This window comes from Dreissena polymorpha, chromosome 11 (genome assembly GCF_020536995.1).
Source record: "Dreissena polymorpha isolate Duluth1 chromosome 11, UMN_Dpol_1.0, whole genome shotgun sequence".
In the NCBI taxonomy this organism is placed as follows: Eukaryota; Metazoa; Mollusca; class Bivalvia; order Myida; family Dreissenidae; genus Dreissena; species Dreissena polymorpha.
In genome coordinates this window covers 55,338,389-55,352,568 of record NC_068365.1, presented here as the reverse complement: position 1 = coordinate 55,352,568, position 14,180 = coordinate 55,338,389, and the positions used below count along the sequence as shown (strand labels likewise).

At 36.8% G+C, this 14,180-nt stretch overlaps 1 protein-coding gene across 5 annotated transcripts in view; it reads left to right on the top strand.

The window, feature by feature from the left end:
* Window positions 1–14,180, top strand: part of LOC127851899 (inositol polyphosphate 5-phosphatase OCRL-like) — a 71,418-nt gene that overhangs the window by 14,030 nt on the left and 43,208 nt on the right. For 3 of the 5 annotated variants that reach the window (XM_052385860.1, XM_052385857.1, XM_052385858.1), the window contains 9 exons: window positions 661–765; window positions 1,577–1,762; window positions 4,594–4,651; window positions 5,065–5,238; window positions 6,701–6,799; window positions 8,288–8,402; window positions 9,797–9,913; window positions 10,740–10,847; window positions 14,004–14,074. In XM_052385860.1, the coding sequence (XP_052241820.1) occupies window positions 661–765; window positions 1,577–1,762; window positions 4,594–4,651; window positions 5,065–5,238; window positions 6,701–6,799; window positions 8,288–8,402; window positions 9,797–9,913; window positions 10,740–10,847; window positions 14,004–14,074 (1,033 nt within the window). The remainder of the gene's footprint in view (window positions 1–660; window positions 766–1,576; window positions 1,763–4,593; window positions 4,652–5,064; window positions 5,239–6,700; window positions 6,800–8,287; window positions 8,403–9,796; window positions 9,914–10,739; window positions 10,848–14,003; window positions 14,075–14,180) is intronic. The other 2 variants (XM_052385859.1, XM_052385861.1) reach the window with 2 other exon arrangements.

Here is a 14,180-nt window from a genome sequence, read left to right as displayed (position 1 = left end):
AAAATATTGAATTATCTTTGGAAATTATACTTAAATTAAATCTAAAAAAAAATGAAGGTAAATGTGATGTTCCTTGTTATTGATACATTTAATACATGTATATTATGTAAATTATTTCTGTTAATTGAGCTGGTATCTGTCTTTACATTGTCAACAATTTCCTCATTTATAGAATTTTTTATTTAAAGAAAGTCTCTTCTTAACAAATATCCAGTCTTGGCATACATTTTTGTCCCTTAATAGTCTGTGCAAAGTCCAGACTGCACAGGCTAATTGTGGGCACAACTTGAATCGTTAAGCCCTGTTTTTCCTGAGACCTGCTCAATTGTATTAAATTTTAAGTCCAAACCTTCTTGAACACTTTTGAACATAAAACCTATTTAAAAAATAACAATTCCTGAACTGAGAGTGTTGTTTGTTTCACTGCAGGTATATTACTGGGCCTTGTTTGTTTCACTGTAGGTATATTACTGGGCCTTGTTTGTTTCACTGCAGGTATATTACTGGGCCTTGTTTGTTTCACTGCAGGTATATTACTGGGCCATGTTTGTTTCACTGCAGGTATATTACTGGGCCTTGTTTGTTTCACTGCAGGTATATTACTGGGCCTTGTTTGTTTCACTGCAGGTATATTACTGGGCCTTGTTTGTTTCACTGCAGGTATATTACTGGGCCTGCAGTGGGAAGGGATGAAATACCTGTTTGACCTGAAGTCGGGAACTGAGGGATCACAATTTGTGTCAGAGCTGAAAAATAAGATTGCTAGTAAGTTTAGTATTTGATTTCTTTTCCTATACATGTAGTGCTGTTGTATATATTTGCACACACTAATGTATCAGTCTTTTTAAAGCACTGACTCTTTTTTACCTCAATCATGGCCTGATATAAGAAAGGGGTATCATGGTATGTTGTGATAATTTTCATTGTTCATGATATTTGTTCAGATCAGTATCATACCTGTTTTCTGTGTATCTAATATGAACATATACCAAACAAATATTCACATGTACACAAATTCTAGGCTGTAAATTCAGAAGACATATCAACAATATGTAATCCAAATTGTTAGCTTGATAGTAGAACACATTTCAAATATATGGCAGATATTAAGTATGTTTCCTTAATTTTGGATTGTTCAATTTTCTGGAGATGTAGATTCATTAGAATAAAACAGATCATTACTCACTACTGTTATTCCCATTAATGTTGTAGATCTATTCCCAATGTATATACTGATTTACCAATATAACATAACATATCTTTATTCTGGCATAAAATAGCACAATGCATACTTATAGCCAACAATAGAATTATAATGTGAAAAGTGAAAGGAACATGAAATATTACAAACATTAATCTGAGAAGGATTAACAACAGAGATGTAAGTGCTGTGCAAACGGAATTTGCATAGTACATATTATATTTATTGACAACATTTATTTGCATGTAGGTGACTTCCAACTTCAAACATTTTAACAGTATGTATTCAATATATTGCTTAGCACCTGTCCTGCTGTTGCTGTCAGTGCTTGACGTATTCAATATATTGTACGCTTTCCCTCAATGCACTTTGCAGTTCAATCCCAGAATGCAGGATTTGCACTGCCTTCGTCCTTCACCTGGCTGGACAAGTATCGTTCAGATAGCATGGCCTCCACGCACGCACATACGGACGACAACCCTTTCAGCAATGATGTCTTTGACCCCTTGAAGTACATGAATATTGACGATAAAAATAGTAAAGTCACTGCTTCAGAGAATGGTGAGTGGTGGAGTTGCAACGCTATGAGCACTGGCCTTACTACCTTTATACCACTCTGTTATATACATGTTCATGATTTGTTGAAACATGTAATGCAAAAATGGGGCTTATACAATATGCTGCCAGGGTAGCTTTAGACCAGCTGGTGCACGGTCTTGCCTGGAGCTACGCTGTCCATTATAATGTTAAGCAAGGTTTTGTGGTCTCATAATTAGACAGGGTAGCTCCTGACCAGACTGGCTCGTGGCATAAGACCTATTTTTGCATGAACTGCGTCATTTTAAGGGACTTGTTCACAGGTTTGTGTACATGTTTGAACATGTCATCTGAAGTTTTAGTGTATGTTTGTCTCAGTGTCATTGTTGTCATATACTTGTTAATGAGAACTATCCTTTATCCTTATGCAATCTTCAACACAGTTTGGGAAAATAGTTTATTCATCAATCTGTGAATATGACCCTAAAAGCTCTTCTCAATGATTTTGTTAAGTGAATCATTTAACCCTTACAGTGCTGGAACCGAATTTTGAAGGCCTTTGCAAACAGTTTGGATCCAGATGAGACGCCACAGAATGTGGCGTCTCATCAGGATCCAAACTGTTTGCTATTCTGATAGTATTCTTTGAAAAAAATCGAAGAAAATGCGAATTTTAGAAATTCAGCAGACAACATTTTAGCAGACGATAAATTTCCCAGCATGCAAAGGGTTAAAGTAATCAAGTTCCTTAGCTTATTTCATGATAAAGACAACATTTTCTTTGTGCACTTTCTGAATAGTTTTCAAATACTGTGAAAGCATTTATTTTCGTCGGCACAAAATTTCGTCATTTAAAAAAAAAAGACTATTTAGTCAGAACTTAAACTCACAAATTGCTGATTTTGAAAAAATAAATACATCAGTCAATATTTGATTTGTTTGTTCGCGATAAATTGCGGTTTCACAAGTGTTACAAATCATTGTGGGGAAAAGGGAGGACACTTGGGAGTCCTGTCTGTCACATGCCAATTATACAGTCTTTTGTTATCAGGTGATAGAATGGGCCCTTATTATTGTATGCCATTAACAAGTTCATTGTTTTGATAAGCGGATTAGCGGGATCGAATAACTGTTAACGAGTGCTTGAAACAACAAAGCCAATTGCCAATTAGTCAACACCCTTGAAAAACACAATACACGCAATGAGTAATAAAGTTGTAAACAATTTTGTTTACATGGGACATAATTATTCGTTAGGATCTTAAATTTGTCACTTGTTCCACTGACAAAATAGACGAAAATTAATGCCTGACGAATCACAATGGTTTCACAGAATATGTAGTAAATTCCATGTTGTGTCGATTTATGAAATACTTTCAAATTAATCAAAGTTAAATGTCCAATAAACAATGAGCTCAAGTGCAGACGTTTAGGAAATAAACTTTGCAGTTGTTATCGCATAAAGCCATGCTGCAATATGTCAGAATTGATTAATGGCGTGTGAGAACAATAATGCAAACATTATATTGATTCTAACATCATTTAAAGAATATTTGTGTCATAGAAGTGAGACCTAATTTCTACTAAGCTGCTGTCATGATAGGGACATGTTTTATGCCACTTAAGAGAGGCATATAGTTTTCTGTCAGTCTGTCTGTGTGTCTGCACTTGTTGTTTTCCACCTAAAAACTGTGCCAATTTCCATCTGAGTATTATCTTACTTCCAGTAAAATGTTTAACCCTTTACCACTTAGATATGTATTTTGATGTATTTGAAGTCCCTTAGAAAGTTAAATATAACTTAAGACCTCTCTTACTGGATTCAAGTTTTAAAGGCTTCATCTCCAAACCTAAGATACTAATAAGCAGCAAACAGCATAAAACCTGAACAGCCTGCAAGTTTCTTGCAGGAGGTTTTATGCTGTTTGCACATAGCCTTTTTCACTTCGCTTCTGAGTGGGACAGGATTAAAATGTTTAATTGCATAAAATGGACGCGAAGTTCAATAATCAGCCAAATCTCACTAGATAAGTGGAGTTACGGCTCCTGAATTATTGCCAAATGTTGATGTTTGTACTTCAATTTTGTCAGGAGCATATCTTGTAAACTAGAAGAGGTGTCAACTTGAAAATTAAAAGGTATGCAAATCTCATTAAGGGGATGTGCAGAAGCCAAGAACCATAACTCCTGCTCCCCTATTTTGGCGTTATTGCCATTTGTTTATTTTTATGCCCCGGTAGGGAGGCATATAGCAGTTGAACTGTCGGTCAGTATGTCAGTATGTGTGTATGTCAGTCTGTCCGTCCGTCCGAAAAAAACACTTTAACGTTGGCCATAACTTTTGCATTATTGAAGATAGAAACTTGATATTTGGCATGCATGTGTATCTCATGAAGCTGCACATTTTAAGTGGTGGAAGTTCAAGGTGAAGGTCATCCTTCAAGGTCAAAGGTCAAAAGTCAATTTTTATATTTTTTTTCAAAGCGGCATTCTCATGAAGCTGCACATTTTGAGTGGTGGAAGTTCAAGGTCAAGGTGATCCTTCAAGGTCAAAGGTCAAAAAAAATAAATATTTTTTTTCAAAGCGGCGTTCTCATGAAGCTGCACATTTTGAGTGGTGGAAGTTTAAGGTCAAGGTCATCCGTCAAGGTCATCCTTCAAGGTCAAAGGTCAAAAAAAGAATTATTTTTTAATTATTTCAAATAGGCGCAATAGGGGGCATTATGTTTCTGACGAACACATCTCTTGTTAAACTGAAGTTTTGTCCATAAAATATCTTACAAACTAAAAGAGATATTAAGGTTTGTTTGAAGATATTTTTTTGTAGTAGATCTGTTTGCATTTTATGATTTCAGCAGTAAGCAGAGAGAAGAATGATGAGTTTATCTTCAACCATGAGCACTACACTACTAGGTGGGTGTAGTTTATTTAAATTTCTTCTAATAAAATAATGAACAAGTTGTAGTTATTACATTGGCTTGGAAAAAAAATATATATTGTAATATCAAAGTAGTGTTATCTCTGCTGATTTTGTTAAAGCGTCTACTGGTTTGCCCTTTGTAAGCATAACAGGGCTTCAGAAGTACACTAAAGAATTTATTTTAGAACTCGATACACCCATACATGGCCATTAATAATTTTTTGCAACATGTTTTCACTGGAGATCGAATGTATGGTTTATGTTTTGAATTTCAAATAATACATTAAAACTACAAAGACCAATGGGCATCAGGTTACATGATAAAATGAACTCCTTTAGAGATAAACAGCAATTTGGAAGAAATGTTTTTACAAAGCTCAAGTAGTGTCTAACTAAACACCAACAGCAACAGCAGTGACAGTCTGCAAGAGTCCATAGAGGAGGTTGCTGAGAGACAGCTGGGTCTACAGCGCGGGGTGCACCTGGCTGACGGCATCAAGCCCCTGACTGCCCGGGAGAAACTGGTGGAGCATCAGCTCAAGAACAGGCAGAGGGAGTTTGTGAGGACTGAAATGTTCAGGTATGAGGGAGTTTGTTAGGACTGAAATGTTCAGGTATGAGGGAGTTTGTGAGGACTGAAATGTTCAGGTATGAGGGAGTTTGTGAGGACTGAAATGTTCAGGTATATCACAATGAGTGTCACTCTTGGAAAAAAATGGAGTTAAATGCATTTGTGTGAAGCGTCTTCCCAGATTAGCCTGTGCAGTCTGCACTGGCTATCAGGGATTGCACTTTCCGCATTTATGGTATTTTTGTTTTAAAGGATGTCTGATCTAAACAAAAATCTATTTTATGCAGCAATTGTCACTCCTTATTAGCCTGTGCAGACTGCATAGGCTAATCTATGACGACTTTTTACACGCATGAATGAAACCCCATTTTTCCAAAATGGGATTCAAAAATAAATGTTCAGTTTTGTCTTTTGGAGAATATTTGACAAATTGAGAAGAAGTGCCTTACTTGGATTTACTTTTGAGAAAAATTGATTAATGGCACTGACAATATTTCATGAACATACATTTTAGTAAGGGATTCTCATGCCATATTTCTTCATGTTAAATAAATTCTTTTAAATAAAATAGTGTTAAAAAATAACATTTAAAATGGTGACCTGTTATGTGTTAGTCAAGCATATGATGATTTAAACTCATTACTTTTCACTGGATGGATAAACACTATTTTTATGCTCCCCCAAAATTTTTGGGGGGAGCATATAGTCGCCGCTTCATCTGTCCGTGCGTGTGTCCGTCCGTCCGTGCACAATTTTTGTCCGGGCTATTTCTCAGCAATTAATGACCGGCATTAAATTAAACTTTATGGGAAGCTTTACTACCAAGAGGAGATGTGCATATTATCAGCAGGTTCTGGTCGGATGATTTTTTACAGAGTTATGGCCCTTTGAAATTTTCCATTAATTGTACATATAGTGCAATTCTTGTCCGGGCTATTTCTCAGCAACTAATGACCGGAATTCAATGAAACTTTATGGGAAGCTTCACTACCAAGAGGACATGTGCATTTTATCAGCGGGTTCTAGTCAGATGATTTTTCACAGAGTTATGACCCTTTGAAATTTTCCATTAACTGTACATATAGTGCAATTTTTTTCCGGGCTTTTTCTCAGCAACTAATGACCGGAATTCAATGAAACTTTATGGGAAGCTTCACTACCAAAAGGAGATGTGCATATTATCAGCCAGTTATGGTCCGATGATTTTTCACAGACTAATGGCCCTTTGAAATTTTCCATTAACTGTACATATAGTGCATTTCTTGTTTAGGTGGTTATTAACACATAGATTGACAAAGCGCATCATCGGCGAGCATCCATCAGTTTCACTGATATTCTTGTTTTAAGCTTTGGTTTGAAAATGGAATATTACACCAGTTTTAAGCCAACATAAAATACAGTGGTATTCAGAAAGATAGGCATTGATGCGACATTGTTTGCCTTCTTCCTAAGTGTACATTCACCACTGTAGGGTGTTTGTTGGGACCTGGAACGTGAATGGACAGAACACAACCAACCTGGATGAGTGGCTGGCCTGCGACAAAGATCCCCCAGACATATATGCTGTAGGGTAGGTATACATAAGTCCCATAACAAGGAGACAATCTGAGGCTTGCAAGATTTGTATCCCTACCTCAAGGTCAAATTGAAACAGCTTGTTTCCACTGTCAATTCATCATTCATCATAAAATTTAGACAATAATTGACTGCAAATGTTTACTATGTGCAGGCCATGTCTAACAATGGTCTCCCTTACTCAAAGGTCAAGGTAACTTTTAAGAGGTCAAAGGTCAAATTTGGCCATAAAAAACAAGTTGTCCAGACTGTAGTTTTTAGCTCACCTGATTGCTCAGGTGAGCTTTTGTGATCATTCTTTGTCCGTTGTCTGTCCGTCCGTCCGTCCGTCTCGTCTGTCTGTCGTCCTTATTTGGTTTGTAAACACTCTAGAGGCCACATTTCTTATCCGATCTTCATGAAACTTGGATTGAAGATTTGTCCCAATGATACCTCGATCGAGTTTGAAACTGGGTCATGCTGGGTCAAAAACTAGGTCACTAGATCAAAAAAAAGAAAAACCTTGTAAACACTGTAGAAGTCACATTTTATGTCCAATCTTCATGTAACTTTGTCAAAATGTTTGTCTTGATGATATGTTGGTTTAGTTCAAAAGTGGTTCCGGTCCGTTGAAAAACATGGCCGCCAGTGGGCGGGGCAGTATTCCTTATTTGGCTATAGAGAAACCTTGTAAACACTCTAGAGACCACATTTCTAGGTCCAAATCTTACAAAAACCTTGTAAACACATGTAGAATTAGCATTACTTGCAAATGTTTGCATTGCAAAAAAGACATGCAAATGGACAGTACTCAATCAAAATTAATCATATGCAAAAGTAAACAGGAGAGAACCAATCTAATATGCTTTAGAGTACTGAATTTTCAACTACCGGTAAGCAATAAAAAAGGCCTTGTAAAAAAAGGTGAGTGAACTAGGATGGCCCTCTTGTTTAATTTGTGATGATATTTGAAAATAATCTACTGCTAATATTATCCTCAAGGAGACTGCATGTCAGTGTGTAATAACCATCTCCCTACCTCGAAGGTCAAGGTTACACTTAAAGGTCAACGTATAATTTAGCCATGAAACCACTTTTATTGACTGTAAATTCATTAATATCATGCATGTTAAAAATAATGTATAAAAATGTTCACATTTGCTTAAGAGGCATGACACTTCTTAAGCATATGGTTAGGTCACTCTATAGGCCATAGGTGAAACATGTGCTGGAAGAGGCTAGTTAAAAATAAAGGCATAATTGACACCTGTCTTGGCATATTGCTAATATTCATCTACGAAATAGCCTGCCACAAAAGATCGTTATGTTGACATGTTCTTCTAGCTGGAAGGTCAAGGTCACACATAGAGTAGCAATTTCAAATATGAGCAAAATTTGTCATTGTAAAAACATTTTGTGGGGGCGTCCCTGCCTTATACCACATTTCAAAAGTTAGCAATGTGCTTATACTATTCAGGTTTCTTGCTGATTGTTATATTTGCAGGTTTCAGGAGCTAGACCTCAGCAATCAAGCCTACATCTTCACTGACTCAGTCAGGGAGAAGGACTGGGCGGATGCTGTCTCCAAACACCTGCATCCAAAAGCCAGATATGCCAAGGTAAGAATATTGTATACACTGGAATTATCATGTTTTGGTAATTGTCTCTTGCTAAAAACGATAAGTTGAGTATAAAATGTAAATGGTGTTTGAGCGTTAGATTTTAGAATTTGAGAAAATAAATATAAAGCAAACATAAATATTATAAATATTATTAGCTCGGCTGTTTTCGGAGAAAACCCAAGGTATTGTCATAGCCAGCTCTTCGTTGTCGTGTTGTGTCGTCCGCCGGCGTCGTGCTAAAACCTTGACATTTTGCTCTAAAATCAAAGTGCTTCCACCTACAACTTTGAAACTTTATATGTAGATGCACCTTGATGAGCTCTACACGCCACACCCTTTTTTGGGTCTCTAGGTCAAAGGTCAAGGTCACTGTGACCTCTAAAAAAAAAAAATTCTGGCAAGCTTTCGCAGCCGAGTTTGGCACCTGTTATGCGGTGCTCTTGTTATTTTTGACACTCCATGAAAAGCAGGGTTGAGTCCTGGTTTTATAAGTGTTTATGTTGAAACTCTTTCCACTTATTCATTTAAAAGACAACTTTCAAGTTTTTTGTGTGAAGTCTTTCTATATGCATGTCAAACAGTAATTTTTGAGGTCGCTGTGGCGTAGTAGATAAGGTTTCCACCTAGCGACTGGGAGGTCATAGGCTGGATCCCCACTGTTGGAGCGTTTTTTATATCTTCCCTATAGACACCAAGTACTGGTTCTAGGCCCAGGAAACGGACTCAAGCGTTTCAAATAAGCCTTAGGCTTTCTATGCAATCAATCTAAAATTAATAGGTTTGAACTTAACAGTAATTTTTTAGTTGTATGTAACTTAAAAAATAATTATTATTATAAAGTATAATGGTTATTTGGACAGTTTTCTGACCTTGAGCATCAGTAATTATTCATATACATGTTGATTCCAGTTTTGCCATGATGCAACTTTAACAATAAAGCCTCATTTAATTAACCCTTTGCATGCTGGAAAAATTGTCGTCTGCAAAAATGTCGTCTGCTGAATTTCTAAAATTAGCATTTTCTTCGATTTTTTTCCAAAGAATACTCTAAAAATAGCAAACAGTTTGGATCCTGATGAGATGCCACGTTCTGTGGCGTCTCATCTGGATCCAAATTGTTTGCAAAGGCCTTCGTTAAAGGCATGTACTGCTGTATCTTCATCCTATTTCTACATCAGATACGGTAGTGTGACCCTCTACTCAGGATACGTCTGTGTCAGGGTACCATAGTCAAGGTTGCCTCGAACTGGCGGGGGAGGCTCCAGTTGATGCATCAATTTCTATAAATTGGAGGCCACACAGTAGAATGGCATCTAATATCTTAGTCTATATCATAGTGGTACATGTTTATTTAATATATTTCTTATTATCTATTTCCAATTTCTTCCCAGGTTGCGTCTGTGCGACTGGTAGGCGTGTTACTGTTAGTCTTTATCAAGGAGGTACACATGGAGTTTGTCAAGCTAGACGATGTAGACAGTGTACCCACTGGGATCATGGGAATGCTGGTAAGGAATGGGAGACTCATAGGGGCCACAGGGCTGCCTGTTGATACAGGCACAAACATCCCTGATTAGCCTGTTCAAACTGCCATTTACACATATGCATAAATTCAGTTTTCACAAAGTGCTTGTATATACATTTCAACTGCAAGGTAAAAAGTCTAGATAGTAAGAGGATTTTTTACCTGAAAATCTTTTCTGGATTTGTGTTACATGATTTTCTGTCTTTGACAGACCTGTCTTGCAAAAATGTGTGCACAGTCTCAACGTTGTTTTACAGTTGAACAATACAATGCTATGAATGTAGTAGCAAAGTGTCAATTATTCTCCATAATTGTTTGCTTAAATAATACTTGTCTGTTTAATTTTTTATACCGGTAAGTAAATATTCACAAACGTTCAAAGAAAACAGGAGATGTTTCTACTGTAACATTTGTTTACATTTTGCTAACAATTATTGTTAAGAGTTTCTGTTATTTAAATATCCACATAATGTCCTTGCATATTTTTTGCCCCATATAGACAATTAAAACACTGTTTTATTATTATAAGTTACTCATTTCTTCATTAAGTGGCATAGTGGTTAGGGTGCCTGCTTAGCCACAAGGAAGTCGCCGGTTAGATCCCAATTTGGGGGGCTTTTTCAAGATTTCCTTCTTAGTTAATAAGTACTGTTTCTACCTTTCTACTATTTTGATTAAAATATTTATTCATTTTTTCTTATGTATATATTATTTTTTTATTATTCTATGCAAATTATTAAGGGAAACAAACATTTCAATGCTGCAGACGTATATTTTTATTTACCATGAGTTGTCTCCCATGTTTCCAGGGTAACAAGGGAGGGGTGGGGGTGAGGTTCTCCCTGCACGACACTACATTGCTGTTCATCAACTCCCATCTGGCTGCGCACCAAGACGAGTATGAGCGCAGGAATCAGGTCAGTGGGAAATCCTAGTGTTGGAATCCAAGAATAAAATATTGTATGCATTTGATTGGCATATTGGGATTAGTGTCGCAAAACTTGGCATGAATTAATTAGCTATTTTAATAATACTTTTTTATGTGGTATGCCATTTGTTCCGTGTCCCAATCTGCATGGCACTTCAACTGATTGAACCATGTGGTTTAAAATAAACGGTTTTTGCTTTGTTTAAATATTTACTGATATCTGTTCAGTTGAAAACTGCTTTTCAGATTTCATTTGAATATTTATTAACCCTTTAAGCGCTGGAACCGAATTTTAAAGGCCTTTGCAAACAGTTTGGATCCAGATGAGACGCCACAAAACGTGGCGTCTCATCAGGATCCAAACTGTTTGCTATTCTGATAGTATTCTTTGAAAAAATTCAAAGAAATGGCTAATTTTAGAAATTCAGCAGACGACATTTTAGCAGATGACAAATTTCCCAGCATGCAAAGGGTTAAATGTTGAAGCAGGCTCATCAATACTAATGGAAAAAAAAACTGTCCACTGCTGGTATGTAATGAAGTGATGACAGAAAATAAGCTAAAGAAACTTCAGCGTACAGTTTATATAGTATAGACATACCTGTACGCTGAAGCCAACCCCGTATCGAAAGTCAACCAGAATCGTAACATATTTATGTCACGCCATAAATCAAAGAAAGCTCATTTTCTTGGATACATTTCTACGTATATTGGTGAATGAATATAAATTACTGCATCGGGGAATATTTTACGGTTCAAATATTTCAAATGCATCTTACAATAGATGAAAATAACTCTCATCAGTCTAAATTTCACAATTTTGACGCCATTGTCGCTTTGTCACGTGACGAGTTTTCATTTGGATACTTTCGGATCGACCTTGACATTTTTTGCTGAAATTGTAAAAATTACTTTCGTTTTCTGAAATCTATTATTTGTGATTAACAACTTACATCTGGTGGATTATAAGACTGATTTCAGTTTGAATCAGGTAGTTTTAAATAATATTAACCTTGAGTTTGTATTTACACTACAATTTGTTTACAAAACAAGCCAGAATAATCTAAAATACCGGGATATGTCATTCTAAATTTGAAAACACTTGAGCACATGGTATGTTACTAAAAATAGAAATAACATCCTATGACCGTGAAATCATGGGAGATTCGCATTTCAAGAAAGTCTGTCAAATCGCTGTTTTTCTCGATATGTAAAAGCAGAATAAATTTTAAATGTTTAAGATAGTATTTTGTGAAAGAATATATCAGTTAAATGTGAAAAATGTCAATCTTTCCGATCAAGTGGTTGATTTGGGCCAATAACTGCATTTAAAAGCTGTTTTGGACCGGACTTTGTTGACTGTCAACTTTTCGGAAATTTCTGGTTGACTTTCCTAATGGGGCTGGTCCATAACTATAAAGTCGCGCCTGTCAAAAATCATAAAAAGCGACATTTAAAGTTATGGTAGCCAGAACAAACAGAAAATATACTGTCGGTGTCAGTTTCCAATAAGGTGAAATCATTTGGTTAAGTAAACCATGTCCCCAAAACATGGCTGAAGAGGGTTCTTTATCAAGGTTGTTTCAGTTACAATTGAGCAGTGGAAAGTTGTCATAGATTGAGTTGGGGTTTATGTCATCGATGTATAACAGCACATCATTGCTTCATTTGATAAATTGAGTCGTGTTCTGAGAAAACTGGGCATAATGCATGTGCCTAAAGTGTCGTCCCAGATTAGCCTGTGCAGTCCGCATAGGCTAATCAGGGACGACACTTTCCACCTAAATTGGATATTTGCTAAGAAGAGACTTCATTTAAATGAAAAATGTCATATAAGCGGACTGCACAGGCTAATCTGGGATGACACTTTATGCACAAGCATTAAGTCCAGTTTTCTTAGAATTAGGCTCAATTGTGTCTTGGAATACATGGCTTGATGCATGTGTGAGTAACGTTCCAGGCTTGACAGGGGAATCAGGATCAACATTTTCCTGTGTATTATCTAGTCATTAGTTTGAAGGAAGTCCATTCTTAACAGAAAACAATTCTAGTCGTAAAGTGTCCACACAGGCTAATCTGGGACGATTCTTTACGCTGATGCATCAAGCGTGATTTCCCTCGAGATTGGCAGAAGTATCTCAATCCTTGGAGAAAAATCCACTGTTTGATAAGACCGCCAGTGTAGTGACAAGTTAAAAATCATGTTTGTACATGAACAGTTTGATGAGAATGTAATGGGAATTAAAAAGAACTGAATCAATAAGTGATACATTGATATTTTAATGTACACCTGCTTTGGAAAAATCAGTATAATATTATTATGCCCCCCTTCGAAGAAGAGGGGGTATATTGTTGTGCTAATGTCGGTCCGTCGGTCTGTCCGTCCGTCTGTCCGTCCATCAGATGGTTTCCGGATGATAACTCAAGAACGCTTAGGCCTAGGATCATGATATTTCATAGGTACATTGATCATGACTGTCAGATAAACCCTATTGATTTTCAGGTCACAAGGTCAAAGGTAAAGGTCACAGTGACTCGAAATAGTAAAATGGTTTCCTGATGATAACTCAAGAATAATTAGGCCTAGGATCATGAAACTTCATAGGTTCATTGATCATGACTGGCAGATGACCCCTATTGATTTTCAAGTCACTAGGTCAAAGGTCAAGGTCACAGTGACAACAAACATATTCACACAATGGCTTCCACAACAACTGACAGCCCATATGGGGGGCATGCATGTTTTACAAACAGCCCTTGTTTTATAATTCTTTTTTTAAGGTCCAATGTGCCTATAAATTGAATTAAACTAGATTGAGCTACAGCAGAAAGCAGTGTTGTTAGAATAATTTATGGGCCATGCTCTGTAAACAGGGGGTTTCTGCATGTGCCTAAAGTGTTGTTCCAGATTAGCATGTGCAGTCCGCACAGGCTAATCAGGGACGACACTTTCGGCTTTTATTTTATTTTTCTTTAAAAGGTATACCTCTTTTTATGGTAATCCAGTTAAGGTGGAAAGTGTCGTTGCTGACACACAGGCTCATCTGGGACGATACTTTCACAGAGCGAGGCTCATATAATGTCATTGATAGTTTGATGTATTTTATGTAGTGTGTTTATTACGTGAGGATGAATGTGTTTTCAGGATGCATGTGACATTGAGGCCAGAATGAGATTCAAGCAGTTCCTGCCTCCTTTAACAGTGCAAGACCATGAGTACGGGTTTTGTTCACATTTAGCATTTGATATTCACTGTGCGAAAATGGGGCTTAAGACATGAGCGTAATATGTCTCACCAGATAAGCCTGTGCAGTCCTCGCAG